Source organism: Vollenhovia emeryi, unplaced genomic scaffold, assembly GCF_000949405.1.
Source record: "Vollenhovia emeryi isolate VEMERY1.0 unplaced genomic scaffold, V.emery_V1.0 DF939129.1, whole genome shotgun sequence".
Classification (NCBI taxonomy): domain Eukaryota; kingdom Metazoa; phylum Arthropoda; class Insecta; order Hymenoptera; family Formicidae; genus Vollenhovia; species Vollenhovia emeryi.
Genome location: NW_011967237.1, coordinates 650618 through 666955, shown reverse-complemented (window position 1 = coordinate 666955; position 16338 = coordinate 650618). Strand labels below are relative to the sequence as shown.

The window sequence follows — 16338 nt, the reverse complement described above, 5'->3', positions numbered from 1 at the left end:
TTCCAAAGACACTCTCGACGAATATTCTAAAAACGTTCTTCTTTGTTATGAATATACGATTTCTAATTGTAATCTATATATATTTATTGAATACTCGATTCGAATATTCTGAAATTAAGAATATTTGCACTCCAGAAGAATATTTATAGAACTATGTGTGCTATCTGGGTATAGCGATCTTCTCCGAACAATGACTTTACGTGGACAAAGCGTTGCCCGTTTGCCGTCAAAACGCACCAAAGATACGTGATAATCACGATAATATTGTCCACAAAATGTTTTAACATTTTTTAATATAGAACTTATCGCAACACCGATCTTGTTCCGATACGTTCCGCGTAACGTTAATGGCAACGCAGCGTTCAAATATGTCGGCAACTTGACGCGATAATACGCGATTCAAGTGAACGGCTAATAAAATAATGCATCGATTAATCAAAAACTCACGATTAAATTTGAATATCGCACGCACAATACGTATTGAACTCGTAAATTTGGAGAATTTGGAAACTACATTATTAACACTGCAGTGTATGTAGAAGAATCGTGATTGCCGGTGCGTTGATTACATGGCGCGAAACGTACGAATTTATGAAATGTTAACGTATGGCTGATGTATTCGTCTCGTTGTTAGAATCACTCGATACGACAATATCACTCGGGTCTCTTTCTCTCTTCAGAGAGAATCTTAAGAATTTCTATTTTATCTGACAGAACTTTTCAAAGCGCGACGCAAGACAGTCGTGAGATAAGCGACATCACAATTTAGACACTTCCGCGAATATCGCGATTTTTTATCACGCAAAAGTAGAACGCATGATTACGCCGCTGTTGCTCGATTGCCACCTTCTTTTCTCTCGGACTTTTGGCCGGCAAAACGTATCAAAGCGACCTGATAATTACGACATTATTATCCGAAATGTTTTAATACTTTCATTACGCCGTTTCTTATATCTTGAATTAAATATCTTGAATATTTTGAATCATTTAATATTATAACAGGAAAACTATCGAACTATGGAATTTCGCCTCTTCTTTTAACAGGAGTAACTAAATTTCGGCTAGCTTTTGAATGAAATATTTAATTAAAATTACCGGGACCATTCAAACCTTTTTAATCACACTTTGTAACTCTTGATATTATACAAAATACAGATTTCCTATGAAAACTGTTCAATTTATCTATCCTGGCTAAATGCCGGGTGGAAAAATGACTAATTAATTTCAAATAAACGAATAATTCACAAAATTTGCAAAACGAAAAATTCACAAAACACTTTTCAATAGCACCTAAAATGTCTTCATACCAAATACAATGTAGAACTGTATATAGGAGTTGTTTAAAAAAATTCATTTCCGGTCAAGTGTAAGTAAATGTCTTTATCCGAGTCTTCGATGAATTTTAATTACGAATTGAGTACGCCGTGTGGCGGCTATCCGTCGTACTTGCACGTAATTTAACACTCAAACTTACGTATAGTATATAGGACCAGGGTTGGGAAGTAACTCGTTACTTGTAACGAAGTTATAGTTACAGTTACTTCTTTTTAGTAACTCTAGCTTAACTTCGTTACTTTCTCTCCATCTGCAACTGTAACTTAACTCGGTTATACTTCTTCGATAACCAGTAACTAATTTAATAGTTACATTAATAGTTACTTGATATATTTTTTAAACCTCCACAAATCGCATTAGGCCTTTGCGCATAAACGCCTCCCTAGTAGCATAATTTATTGGCTATACATTGGCTAACATTGAATAAACATTGTTGGGAGTGCATTGGCCAATATTTTCTCAATATAATGCTAATATTGGTTATAAAATAAATACAAATATACTACTGATGTTGCACTTAGATGATTATTTAATTTTGGATTAATATTGAAATTGTATTTCAATTGCGCGGTACGGAAAATTGTAAAAAAAACTTTTCAAAGTTTGATGAAAATTAGCATCTTTCTAGGCAGACTCTGAGAATTGTATTCATAATTGTACAAAATGTCCAACGTCATTTCCGCCAGACGTTTGCACGACCATGCACACATACACACACACACACAACAACAACACACCGTGTGTGTGTTGTTAGGTGCAGATGTACCGGGCGTTCATAAAGTCATTAGATACCTTATAAAAAGAAAAACTTTTCACCGTTTAAACAAAATTATTAATACAATTATTATTACAATTAAATATTAATTTAAATAAAATTATTTAAGACGAATTAATAAAATGTGCGAGCATGCAATTCTCTGTTAGAGAACTAAAATCAAAAAGCAATAACGTTACGGGGAAAAAATTTTTCGACCGTTTTCTACGCATATGCTTCAGCAAAGTCTCTACAAATTTCGATTTTACAATCAGTTTAGGATCTATAAAATTTCCCAACGGAAGTATCTCTCTCAAATATACCCGAACTCTTTGACGCGATAAATTGCAATGAAAATGGTGCACATTCCCCTAAATTCATCATGGAAATGTGGGATCTAAAAAGGGAAGAGAAAATAATAAATATAAAAATTAATTAATACATTTGACAAATCCGTATACACTCGACTCTCTTTTCACACGTTTTTTTATGCATTTTTTCTATAAAATTTTTGCTCCACATAAGCTCCTTCTCTCTTTCTCTACAGTAGCTACTTCCCTTGAGAAAATATACCTTAAAAAAATTTTTTATTTTACTTTAGAAAAATAAGAAATATGAAAAATAAATATGGACACTTTAAACTTTTATTTAAGGTGACCTTAAAACTTAGTTTAAGAATTTAAAAAAAAACCTAAAAAATTGTGAAAAGTATGTGATATAATTTATAATACCGCGTGGCCCTCTAGTGGGAACGTCGACAGGCTTGGCTATGTAAAAATTACTTTAAGTGTCTAAAACTACTCTAAAATTTCTTAAGTAAATTTTTAGCTTCTTTATGTAAACTCTTAGATTTTAGAGATTACTTAAAAAAATTTTAATTTCATTTAAAGTAAATTTTTCGAAGGCTAATTAGCTTAGAGAGATAAAGCGTTACAGAGCATTTTTACAGAATACATCCCTCAATTTCAACTTCTAATAATGAATAAATATAAATTTTGCAATCGGTCACACGTCGTCCCCATATAATCTACGGCCGGTATTCATAGTCGAGTCTTATTGCAAAATCATCTTAAGTGTTGCCTTAAGAGGCTAATAAGGCTGTGTGATTGGTTAAAAACACATTAAGAGTATACTTAAGATAATCTAAAATATAAGAACGGACTACGAATATCGACCTATATTACGCGCACCAAGTGAAAAAAAAAACCCCACGTAAAGGCAGAACTTGTCCAAGTAGCATAATATTTTAAGGCAATTTCTTCCCCACGGATTTTTCCCAGACAACGCGGTTTCGTTTTATTATACGCGATAACGAGTGCAATTGCCGAGCGATAAGTAACGCTTCTCTCAAGAAGAAAAACGATATCCGTTTCACCGCGACTTCACGGGCACCCGGTATGCACACATAAATGTATATACCACGTATTGCACCACGCGTTCGTCGAGCGGCGGCGAAACGTGTGGCGTGGTGTCGCTACTCGTCCGCTTCTAGAGCCTTCCGAGATCTGCGCCGGCAAACGGAGCGACGACACGCGTGCTACGGTGGCACACTGAGGGAGAATCCGCGTGAATTGCACGAGTCATTCAACGAGCGTGGTCTCTCGCCTGAGCGAGCCAAACGGAACGGTCGTCGTCGAGGGACGAGGTACAGAGCTCGGACGTATCACGGGAGCGTGGAGTGATGGGGGACCAGGTAAGCGTCGCGGGGCGAGGGCACGTTTGGGCGCGCGTTGGGCCTCGCGCGGGGATTTACGCGCGCCGTTTCCTCGGGAGCGCATCCTCGCGTCCGCCCACGCGGTCGGCGATTCCCCGGCTGAGGGTGCGATCGCGACCGTTTCCCCGCTGCCGATCGCGACAGACTCCGGAGCAAGGACACGCCGACGATTAGGCTGGATTGGGAATAGCTGTTGGAACATTTGCGAACCGACAGTCGTTAAAATAATGAGTCCTCGAGTCTGGCTGATTAATAGAGAAATCGCGATCCGTGAGATCCGTCGCGCGTCCCCCCCGTCGAGATCTACACGACTGAGTGTTATATTGCCAATGTATGCGTGTGTGGCTTTGCAGGTGGCTTTGCTGAAGGAGAAGGGAAACGCCGCTTTACAGACGGGCAATTACGATGAGGCCATTAAATGCTACACGGACGCGATCGCCCTGGACGGCGGTAACCACGTGCTCTACAGTAACCGCTCGGCGGCGTACGCAAAGTCGGAGAAGTATCAGCAGGCGCTGGAGGACGCCGAGAAGACCGTCAGCCTGAAGTCGGACTGGGGAAAGGGTTACTCGCGCAAGGGCAGCGCCCTCGCTTACCTGGGCCGATACGACGAGTCTATCCGGGCTTACGAGAAGGGCCTGCAATTGGATCCGAGCAACGCCCAGCTGAGAAGCAGCCTGGCGGAGGTCAGGGCCCAGAAACAGGCCTCCGCGTCCAATCCGTTCAATTCGCCAGACATCTTCGTCAAATTGACGAGCGATCCGCGAACGAGGGGCTACCTGTCCGACCCGGAATACTTGAAGCTGCTGCAGGAACTGCAGACCAATCCGCAGAGCCTCGCTACCAAGCTCCAAGATACCAGAGTGCTCACCACTCTCAGCGTACTGTTGGGAATGAACGCCAACATGGAGGAGCCGATGGAGACCGAGTCGATGAATTCCGCGGAACCGCCGAAACCCAAGCCGGAGCCGAAGCCCCAGAGGAAGGAGGAGGATAATCTTCCGCCCGAAAAGAGAAAAGCCGCGGAGGAGAAGAAGAACGGCAATGAGGCTTACAAGAAGAAGAACTTCGAGGAGGCTCTGCAGTATTACAACAAGGCCGTGGAGTTGGACTCGACGGAAATCGTTTACTTGTTGAACATAGCGGCGGTGTACTTCGAGCAGAAGGAGTATCAGAAGTGTATCGCTCAGTGCGAGAAAGCCATTGAGGTCGGTAGGGAGAATAGGGCGGACTTCAAATTGATAGCCAAAGCGTTCACGAGAATCGGTCACGCTTACAAGAAGATGGAGAACTGGAAGCAGGCTAAGGTGTATTACGAAAAGTCCATGTCCGAGCACAGAACGCCGGAGATTAAAACCTTACTCTCGGATATAGACAAAATAATCAAGGAGGAGGAGAGAAAGGCTTACATCGACCCGAAAAAAGCGGAGGAGGAGAAGGAGCTTGGAAATCAAAAGTACAAAGACGGCGATTATCCGGCGGCTATAAAGCATTATTCCGAGGCGATCCGAAGAAATCCGGACGATCCCAAGTACTACAGCAACAGAGCGGCCTGTTACACCAAACTCGCGGCGTTCGATCTCGGTTTGAAGGACTGCGAGAAGGTGGTCGAGCTGGATCCCAAGTTCATCAAGGGCTGGATCAGGAAAGGAAAGATTCTGCAGGCCATGCAGCAGCAGGGGAAGGCCTTGACGGCGTATCAGAAGGCACTCGAGCTGGATCCGCAGAACAACGAGGCGCTGGAGGGCTATCGCTCCTGCGCCGTATCCGCTAGTTCTAATCCGGAAGAAGTTAGAAAGAGAGCGATGGGGGATCCGGAGATCCAGAGTATATTGCGAGACCCGGCCATGAGGTTGATCCTAGAACAAATGCAGAGCGATCCAAGAGCTTTACAAGAGTAAGCACTACATTCACGTATATTGACTTGTGCTGACATACATGTAGTCTTTCAATTGTCTACTTTAAAGAAATCGATACAATATCTTTGCTATTATTTCGAGAGAGATATTACGTATCAATATATTTTTTCGGAAACGAATTACAATTTACCTTGTATTGTACAAACCTCAACTACATCTTATGACCCGAGAATATGAAATGAGAATCAGAATCGAACTCAGAATCGCCAATTACAAGTTAACTCTCTTACTAATCTTACTATACTACTTTGTATTAATACGCCACGGTATGTGTCCTTTGGAAATTCAAAGTTCGTGAACTGATTCTTTTTCAAAATGATTTACTTCTATATTTAATGATACAGACGTTAATGAATATTTTTTTCTTTTTACAGCCATTTGAAGAATCCTGATATAGCTGCGAAATTGCAAAAACTTTTGGAATCTGGTCTCATTGCTATCCATTGAAGATGTAAAGAACCGAATACATGTTTATAATAAAAGAATAACACTGCTATCACAAGTTCCTTTAATATTAAGGAAATTCGCATTTGTCTATTGCAGATACATTAGTCATGTGGGTTACTTATCGTCATATTGCTCTGGGGTCGCAAATTTCTTTAATATTGAAGAATTCACATTCATTTATTATAAATATATTAGTCATATGGGATACTTATCGTCATATTGCTCTGCTGTTGCAAATTCCTTGAATATTGAGGAAATTCGCATTTGTCTATTGCAGATACATTAGCCATATGGGATACTTATCGTCATATTGCTCTTAAAATTTGTGTTCAGAGAGCCATTTGAAATAAAAGTTACATTATAATACACATGATTCTCTCGTGCAAACGCAGTGGCCTTTAGTGTCATCGATGACTTTTGCATTTCAAGACTTGTTACGGTGATCATGTGTGAAACATAACAACACACACACACACACACACACATATATATAAATATATATAAATATATATAAATATAGTGAAGCTCTATGTGGAAAAATGAAGTGTAATTGTGAACTGGTGAACTCCTAACAAGTAATATTTACATTAAACAAAAACTTACTTCGATGGCTGAACCATGAATATTATGACTTTGGAAGTTAATAGTGTTATGTTAAAAAATGATCTAAAACTAGAATAATCCTTTAAAATAGTGAGTTTTTCATAAAATTATTTCTGTATATGATGCACACACTAACATCTCTTTTACCGTTGATTTCATTAGTGCTTTTAGTACTAAAATTAGTCACAATAATGTAATGAATGCGAAGTCAGACTAAGGCGACAACCAATAAGAGGAATGCTTCGAATAAACATCTTTTTAAACCGAGTTTTCACTTGGGAATATTTATTGTCCTTATTTAACACCTCTGTTATATCTACTTAAAAAACTATGCTGATTATTATGGGATACGACCATTCTACGACTTCGTCACAAATTGATATTACTGTACTTCTTATCATAGTTATCTTTTATTTTTCTATAAAGTTTATATTATAATATAAAAAACAGTTTTTATATATATATACCAAAATTCAATAATCATATTTTGTAATGTTTCCACAATAAGCAATCTGTTGCAAAACAAATATTATATTAAATTAAACATTGATTCATTTTATTCTCCATTAGAATTCGTAATATAACATAACTCTGTTATGCCGCACACTGCGATGATCTGTACGAATTTCTGCAAATTGTATAATAAAAAATAAAAATTTTCTCCTTACCGTAAAGTATCTTTAAAAAAAAAAAAGCTATAAATGTGAAGACAATCTCAACGGAGATCACAGTAAAAATTGATCCGTTTATACGTGCGCGTGCGTGTGTCTGTGTATGTGTATATGTGTATTATTTCCTGAATGCACGAAGAAAGAAGACAATAAGAAATTTTCTGATTGTGGAATTCATAAATAAAATATTCTTATTTCAACCATGCGTTGTATCGTCCTCGACGAAATCGGCCGCTTCTTCCCGCGTCACGCATTCGACATGCGAAACTTTATTCCTGAACTTTACTCCGTAAAATTTGTTCGCATGGTGCAGCAGTTCCGGTCTACGAAACAAATGCAATTTTATTTTTATATTGACCCGTTAGTATAATATATTATGCTGTTTTCTTAAAATAAGCATCACGATTAAAATCCTTTACAAGACACTGATTGTGTTACCTGAATGTCGTGGTAATGAACTGGGCGTCAGAACTAAGTTCGTGAATCATGTCCGCTACCGCTTTTCTGTGTTGCGCGTCTAACGCCTGATCGATTTCGTCGAATAAATAAAACGGTGCAGGATCGCACTTTTGTATTGCGAATATCAGGGCCAACGCTACGAGTGACTTTTGTCCACCGGATAATTGGTTCATCTCTCGCATCTCACCTCTGTGTCCCGTAAATGACACTTTTATGCCTAGAAATGATAGATATATGTTTTTGAAATCATCAATGAAATATGTATTTAGCTAAAAAAATATAGCTAACTCAAAGAACAAAATAAATCAATTTTTTAAATAAATTTTACTTATTGATTGCACAGAAAATATTCGAGTGGTATAAAACTATTTCCTCACCTACGCCAATAAATCTATCAGAATCTGACTCTGCTGTGCCATCATCTCCTTCATCGCCGTTTGCAGTTTTCATGACCAACTGTGCATGCCCCGAAGGTACAAGCTTTTTGAATACTTCGCTGAAATATTTGCTCACCTTAAAAAGGAAGATTACCACGTTAAATCGCGTTTAAGAATGTATTCTCATAACAAATTAATTCTATAGTGTCTTGAAAGTCAATTTTAAACGATAATACTATTGATATAAACAAACACACCTGCTTAAATGTAAACTGTATAGCTTCGCATTTGCGTTGTTCAAGTACCGACATGAGTTCTTTTATTTTCTCGTCACCTCGGTCCAACTCTTCCTTCCGTTTAACTAATTTTTCTTTCTGATCGCTGAAGGACATGAACTGATCTAAAGCCTTTTTATTCACATGGCTAGAAATAAATATAATAAATACGTTAGCAAACAAGTAATACAGTCTTTAATTTATAAATATGTAACAGTAGTCGATAATTATTAATCATTTTTGCGTATTGTAACTAATTTACCATATTTAAATAGAAAGAATGCGCACCTATATTTTTTCAAATGATTATTTGCCTTTTCCATTTCCTTAAAAAGCTGTTTCGTCGACATTGTATTAAATCTAGAATAAGCCTCGTGACTAGGCAATGCGCCGAGTTCAGTGATCTTCTGTGTACATTCTACTATTTTCTGCTGCAAGATATTTAACTTGCTTGCTAATTTCTCTAAATCTTTCGCGTCTGCTTCTATTTTCTCTTGCGCCTCTTTTTCTTTCAATTTCCATTTCTCGACTTCAGCAGACTCTGATTTTTGCTAAACATACGACAAAATGTGAATTGAGGATTAGGTATTACTTAAATATAAAGAAGAGAGATTACTGTTGGTTTTAGATTTACTTACTTTCTTCATGGCATTGGTCACTTTTTCATTTTGTGCTTTAAAGTCCTCATTTACTTTCACCAGTCTCTTTTCGATATCCGCCAACTGGATCTTTGACGAGTCAAGCTGCCGTTGTCGATCTTCAACAGATATCTCTTGCAGAGCTTGAACTAGCTCATCCTTTCTTCTCACCAAGTTGTTTGTTAACAAGTTCTCCAACTTATTCTTCTCAGCTTCTAATTGCATTCGTTTTGCAAACGCCTCTTTGTTCTCTTTTGTTAGGCGTCTTATGTCATCATTTAAAGTGTCAACCTACGAAAACAAAATCGATAATCAGTAAGGTTCAAATCTTAAACCCGAGGTGGAAGAAAGGAAATTGACATTTTTTAATTCAACCACACAAAAATTCTTGAAAATTTTGTCACGCGCACCTGATGCTGATCCGCAACGGATAATTGCGCCATAAGTTCTTGATGTAACTCATTCTCCAGGCCATCTTTAGTCGCGCGCATTGCTTCCAAATTTGATGTGCACTGTGCAAGACTTCTTTCTTTTGGCGTGCGGTACCTTTCTATAGCACTCAATTCTTCCTTCATAAGACGTATCTCTGCTTTCATTTTATCATATATGTCTCTGTTAAATAAATGATAATTCGCGCTGATTAATCTCACTATAATTTAAATTAATAATAAAATTCCAATTTATTTCAATTATCAAATGTAGACATTCAAATAATATTCAAATTAACACTAATTATAATCATAGATTAAAGATATCTAATTACTTACTTAGCTTTACTATTTCTGGTTTCAGTCCTCTGCATTTCGCTAACGTAAGAACTAATATTTTGATCCGCCTTTCTGATTTCCTCCTTAAGCGTCGTTAATTGGGTCTCGAGAGTAGAAATCTGTGACATTAATTCCGATCTTGTCTTTTGTATCTCAAGTCGTGACCTCAGCGTGTTGAAATATCCGCCAGTTAAGGAGCCCTTGGATGAAACCTGGTCTCCCTCTAAGGTAACACAGTCTAAACCGGAATCCCGCGCCAAAGTCGTCGCTGCCTCCAGATTACGACAGATCAAAGTCTTTCCAAATATATATCTATAACATAAAGATAATAGTAATAATACAAAGTCTATATATATCACAAAGAAATGTATGGTAAGAGAAAAAGGATTCTTATTTCATACGTTTATACCTTAGTGCTTTATCAAATTTGGGATCGTAATTCAACTTTGATATCATAGGTATAGCATCGGAGGTTTGCGGATAATCAATGTCCTTTACGTGGAGCCTATTTAGTGGCATAAACGTTACTTCTCCTGGTAATCGCTGATTGTTCATCTCTTTTAAAATTTTCGTGCCAAACTTATCGGTCTCCACAATATGATGGAACAGTCGATTCCCAGCAGTTACTTCAACAGCCATATAAACGCTCTTGTCACAGTTGAAATTTTCAATTACAGGCCCGTAGTAGCTGCTCACTTCATTAGCCATATCTCTCCGTCCACTGTAGAACCGAAGATATTAAGAGCATATTACTCGTAATATTATTATCATAAATTTTAAATGGAGGCGTTTAAAAATCCTTGCAAAAAATTACGTTAAAAAAATTAATCTTACCGAAAAGTGTCTAGTACTTTGCGTACGCTGTCCCTGCCATTTAAAATAGGCTTGCCAGCCATGGATCTTAGACTCTGATCTGCTTTCGCCAAATCTTCTTTTAGACCAGATAAATTTAATTGCAACACACTCTCCTGTCGATACCTGCAATTTAACATGCTCAGCTTGTAAAAGCTCTACGATTTCCAAGTAACCTGGTTCTTCATTTAGTAAATTAAATGGGATGGCGGGGAGCTCTGTTTTAAAAAAATTTAAGCGTTTGCGCTGGATTAGTTGCTTGAGCGAGTTTAAGTACAAGAATTTAAAAGAACTTTTTTGAATAACAGTGCAAGGTTAAGCATATGAGTGAAATTATACAGGTTTTATGTCAAATGTGAAATAAATATCAGGGTATTAAGGTACCAATATGATCAAAGAGACGAAAATACAGTCAATAGCACGTTAAATACGCCTAAAAGAAAATAATGTCAAACATACTGTTCTTTTCGAGTTGCTTGACACTGATCCTTCGACTTTGTGAGCTCATAATATTGTTTGTTATGATCATCTATTGACGCACGCTGTCGTTCCATCTCGCGCGTGTGGTCTCCTATTTTCTTCTCCAAGGCAATCTGTTTTTCCGCATCACATTTTAAATCTTCGCTTATCTTTTTCTGGTGCTCTTCTTTATCTTTTATCTGTTTCGTCAGCTGTTTAAGTTCATTCTGTATCCACTTGTCCCTTTCATCCTACAATAAATAAATCTCATTAAAATATTACAACTCAAGTAGCGCAAAAATGTAATTTAAATTATTGTAATTTAATTTACGTAATTTTCTCTCCCTTTACCTTGGTAGTGAATTGACTGCCACGGCCTTGTTTAGCATACAATTCTTTACGTTTCTGCTCTTTTAATTGCAATTCTCGCGTACACTCCTCCTCGACGCGTTTCATTCGTTCATACTGCGACGAAAAAGGTTTCCTACATTAGCACCTTAAGTATATTAAATATATTAAATATCTGAATATTCTCTCACCTCCGGCTTAAGAGATTTTAACTCATCTTCCCGAACAGCAATATTAGCTTTTAACTTTTCCAACTCTTGTTGGGCGCGTTTCTTACTGTCGTTGTCACCTTTTACCTCCTCCAACAAATCGTTAATGGTAAAAGTCAACTTGTTCTTTTCTTTCAGTAATTGCTGCTGCTCTGCACTGCATTACAAATATTTTCTTACAAATGTTTCTTCTCTGCCGTATTTTTATCCATTTTATACATATATGTATACACACACACACAATCTTTGACACGTTACCTAAGTGTATCTCTCTCTTCTTTGGCAGACTGCACTTCCTTCTTCGCTTCCTTTAGCCTCTTTGTAGCGGCGCGTACCATCTCTTGGGCCGTTTTTGCTTCCGCACCCAATCTCGCCTGTTCGGCTCCACTATTCGCCCTCGACTCCTCCAGCTCTTCCAATTTTCTCTTATTTTCCTTAAGTTCGCGTTCGTGGATCGTATATTCTAAACAACGACGCTGTTTGTCCCAACGTTGATACTCCTTCAATTCCTCCTTCTCTTCCTCGAGCGTCTTTAAACGCTCCTCTGTAATAAAAACAATTATTTTGACTTATATTTTATTTACTATAAATATCTCGTTAATTCTGATCCTCGCCTATTGTTCGCAGAAAGTCCTCGATCTTCTCCAGCTTCCCTTCCGTTTCTTTCAAAATGGATTTTGACTCTTCCCTTCTATCATCGTATACCCTCGTACCTGCCACCTCCCGTAACAATTTTAATCTTTGCGAATCTGGTGCCGTTGCCATTTGGTTTATCTGCAAAACAATTACGTTGTACTGAAGACAAATGTAAGTATGTCACGTTAACAAACCTTTCCTTGCTTCACAATGTAGTACGGATTGGACCTAGAAAATCCTGCTGACTCCAACAAATTCATCACGTCGTTTCTCGTCACGACTTTTTTGTTGAGGAAATATTGGTCCTTCTTGGATCCGATCACTCTTCTTAAAAAAATGTCATCTTTGTCAATCTGCGAACAAAAAGTAAGGGATTGCCTGCGTTATTACAAAGGGTGCAAGCATAGATAAAATATTAATATTAAATAAATTAGTAAGGCTCGTATGTGTTAAACACAAATTTCAGAGAATTTAAAGGACTCAGAGCCGTGACAGGCTACTAATATTAAATATATGTGTTTAATATTATTTTTAGATACACAAAAGAACTTCAACAGCCTCAACCAGCTGAGGTGCAACTACTGATGTAAACTAATAATTTTTACCGGCAATCTCCCATCGGAGTTATCAAATATGATTTCTACGTGGGCAGATATAACACGAGGCCCCGTCCCTTCGTGCAGCAGCGCCTGCCTCTGCTCCGGTCTGAGGTGAGAGAACTCATCGCTCAGTACGAACTGAATGGCATAGAAGAAGTTACTCTTGCCGGATCCATTTCTGCCAACTTGAAAGAGAATATCCGACGCGTTAATTTCATACTAATTAATTTCATGCTAACGCGTAAGCTACGTACCCACTACATTGTGCCTCGGGTCGAAAGGCTCGACGACCGTCTGCTCGCGGTACGATTTAAATCCTTGGATGATCACCTGTTTCAACAAAGAGCCACAATGAGTATACGTGAGCAGACGTGCACGACTGGTGCTCCGAAACAGATCTGACCAATTCCATCGTAGGAATCGCGATGACACACTTATAATCTCAACGGTACACCGCGGAGGCACCGCGGTGTCTCATGATCCACGGCGGTTTCGCGTAGAATCACGACGGCAGTCCGCGAGAAACGGAGCGGACGTGGGAAATGCGGGAAAAGGTGCAGTGAACTCGCGCGAAGAGCCCGTAGGTGCGCGGAGCGCACCCGTCGTAGGTCGCGTCGGGTCGCGGCGCGACCGCGGTTTCTGCTTTACGGTTACCTGCTTGATGAACATGATGCGACGAGGAGTCAGGCGCGCCTATCATTCGTGTCGACGCTGCGCAAAGACGACGCGACCGGGCATGCGAGACTTCCTGACGCCAGGCGCGACGAAAACATCCGACCGTTTCGTTGGCAGAGCGACATTTGTATAACACGCAGGCTGGACGGCCGCGAAAAGTCCCCAGGTTTGGGCGGGAGAGACGCGGCGTGTGCGGTCTGCGGTGCAGCGTGTTGTTAAAGAGATCTGCCCGCGCGCCTCTCGGGCATGCGCAGCGCAATACGGCAACAGTAAAGTAGTAAGCTCGGATACGTAAAGGTCCCGCGAAGGCCCTACTTTTGTGTATCTATAAAAATTACAACAAGGACTTTGTAACATCGGTGAGGATCGCGAAATAGAGTTGATTTATACAGGGTGTCCCGATGTAATGTCCCACCCGAATAACTTTTTTATCTTTGACCGCAGAGAAAAACGTTTTAGACAAAAGTTGTTTGGCTCGAAGAGGAACATAAGACGGTGCCATGACATCTCGATAGCCGTTTGTCGGAGGGAAAAGTAGCGCGGGACTTTTTTTACTTGATTTGGAATACGCTGTTGCGACAGTGCTCCAATTGTTGAACATTTTTGTGTATGTCACAATACACAAATATTCTGTTTTATCAGGAAATGGGGAATCACATTCAAAATTTGTTGCAAACTCCAGTAAGAAATAATCGTCGAAAGGATATCGTTCAGATGTTTAACAATTTCTTATTGTGAGGAAAACCTGCCAAAAACCGTACCGGTATTCCAAAAAAAAAAATAAAGTCGCCGAAACAACCGAGCTCCCACTTTCCGAGCATGTGGACGTTACTGGATTTCACTAGATCCTGCACTGTGCATGTGTCCGAAAAGCGGTGGGAGACGGCGGACGCTTCTCCGAGCGTCAACAAACGTGGAAGCCGATTGGCGAGGGACAAGTCTGTTCTTTGTCGTTGGATTTTCGCCCCTGAAGCGGAGAACAGGTATAATATCGTTAATATTAATAGAACATTAACGTAATGATTCTATTAACAATCGCGATGATAGTAAGGCAATACCGAAGGAGAGCCTCTTGCTGGACAGAACGTAAGAAGCCCAGCTGCGAAGAACAGATGCTGCTGGTCGCTCCCGGACGATTCTGCGACGACCTGTATACATACAAAGCGTGCAGAACTTGAAGAACCCTGTAGAGTCGCGTCAAAACACGTCTCCGGGACGGTGTGCAACTTGGAAGCTGAGAATACACGACTGACATGAATGCTGTTGTGTTTTGTGCATATTGTTGATCGAGAGGAATCGCACGTTCGCCCGTCATCGAACCAGGTCCGTCACTAATCGCGATGGCATCGAGCAGAAGCACGAGAGAAGTTCTGTTATCGCTAGTGGATGATATTGAGTTAATAGCAAAGTGAGTAACGTTTGCCACGACGTGCCTGTCATATTTTAAGGTTCTTAGATTGATCGAAGGGAGAATTGGAGTTCCGGATACTTTACGTAACTTGAGTGTACAAGAATGCAACTCGCAGGAGAATTTTAAGTAAAAATCTGTAGCTGACAGATTACTCTAGTCTTTTCGCTCTGTCTTCGGACATTGGTTTAGCTTACTGTCTATAATTCTTTAAAGGTATCGCCCCCGTTTCCTCTTTTTTCCAGGGAGATGATAGAAAACACAATCGCCCAAAAGCCCTCGAAGCTTTCGAGCATGGAGCACGCCCAGTTAACCGAATTGCTGGTTGCGAAGGACAACGAGTTAAAGGCGACGTTGAAACGGGCCGCCGAGCAAGCTAAGATCAACCTGAAGATGGAGGCGTTGAAAGCCGAGGTGGAAAGGCAAGATCAGGATATTCAGCAGCTGCAGCGGCAGCTGAAGGAAGCGGAACAGATCTTGGCCACCGCGATCTACCAGGCGAAACAGAAATTGCAGTCTATCGCGCGCGCCAATAAGAGGCCGGTACCTTCGGAGGAGCTTATCAAGTATGCGCATAGAATAAGCGCGACCAATGCAATTTGCGCGCCTCTAACGTGGCAGCAGGGAGATCCCAGAAGGCCGTATCCCACGGACATTGAAATGAGATTAGGGTATCTGGGACGATTGAGCGATCTACCTTTAAACGGCCAGTTGCTCGGGTCTCATCCGGGTATACCGTCTGACTTACATAGGGCAGGACATCCTGCCGGAGGTAAAAGAATATATCCTTTGTACATACGTCAATATTTGAATCCACAAGCACATGCGGATTTTCAAGGGACTCCCGTTGTTTCAGAACCACCCGTTTCGCAATCGAACCAGTTCGCCTGGCATCCGTCGGGAGAGATTCATATGTCGGTCGGCGGGCAGGGTAGCGTGGCTGTGAATACGCATAAACAAGAAACGGAAGACGTCGAAGTTATGTCCACGGACTCCTCGAGCAGCTCGTCCAGTGATTCTCAATAGATATAAGGCGTAAATGTTATTGCGTGTCAGAAGTGCGCAAGATATTTTTTCTCTGTATGCGAAATATGACACGAGACTATTCGAAACTTTCATCGTAATCGGTGCGTAATGTTACAGCAACATCAATTGATATAAATAAAAGGAGACATACTTTTTAGCTAGAAGCC

General features: G+C 40.0%; 3 protein-coding genes across 3 annotated transcripts; 2 read left to right on the top strand and 1 right to left on the bottom strand.

Moving 5' to 3' along the window:
- The first annotated feature begins 3553 nt into the window (after positions 1 to 3553).
- Positions 3554 to 7037, top strand: LOC105568390 (stress-induced-phosphoprotein 1). The gene is made up of 3 exons (XM_012024030.1): positions 3554 to 3782; positions 4157 to 5700; positions 6097 to 7037. The coding sequence occupies exons 1-3, from the start codon at positions 3771 to 3773 to the stop codon at positions 6167 to 6169; spliced, it is 1629 nt and encodes a 542-aa protein (XP_011879420.1). The 5' UTR covers positions 3554 to 3770; the 3' UTR covers positions 6170 to 7037.
- An 8-nt stretch (positions 7038 to 7045) lies between these two features.
- On the bottom strand, positions 7046 to 13905 carry LOC105568387 (structural maintenance of chromosomes protein 3). Its single transcript, XM_012024025.1, has 19 exons — positions 13717 to 13905; positions 13317 to 13392; positions 13069 to 13247; positions 12658 to 12816; positions 12442 to 12601; positions 12086 to 12371; positions 11810 to 11984; positions 11622 to 11735; positions 11271 to 11521; positions 10794 to 10937; positions 10369 to 10680; positions 9960 to 10271; positions 9603 to 9804; positions 9193 to 9483; positions 8843 to 9105; positions 8537 to 8702; positions 8280 to 8415; positions 7882 to 8119; positions 7046 to 7766 (listed from the first exon to the last, which is right to left on the bottom strand). The coding sequence occupies exons 1-19, from the start codon at positions 13729 to 13731 to the stop codon at positions 7640 to 7642; spliced, it is 3606 nt and encodes a 1201-aa protein (XP_011879415.1). The 5' UTR covers positions 13732 to 13905; the 3' UTR covers positions 7046 to 7639.
- Positions 13906 to 14608: 703 nt separating this feature from the next.
- On the top strand, positions 14609 to 16335 carry LOC105568388 (mediator of RNA polymerase II transcription subunit 4). The gene is made up of 4 exons (XM_012024027.1): positions 14609 to 14720; positions 14789 to 15145; positions 15391 to 15917; positions 16002 to 16335. Exons 2-4 carry the CDS (start codon positions 15078 to 15080, stop codon positions 16169 to 16171), a joined length of 765 nt encoding a protein of 254 aa, XP_011879417.1. The 5' UTR covers positions 14609 to 14720; positions 14789 to 15077; the 3' UTR covers positions 16172 to 16335.
- Positions 16336 to 16338: the final 3 nt, after the last annotated feature.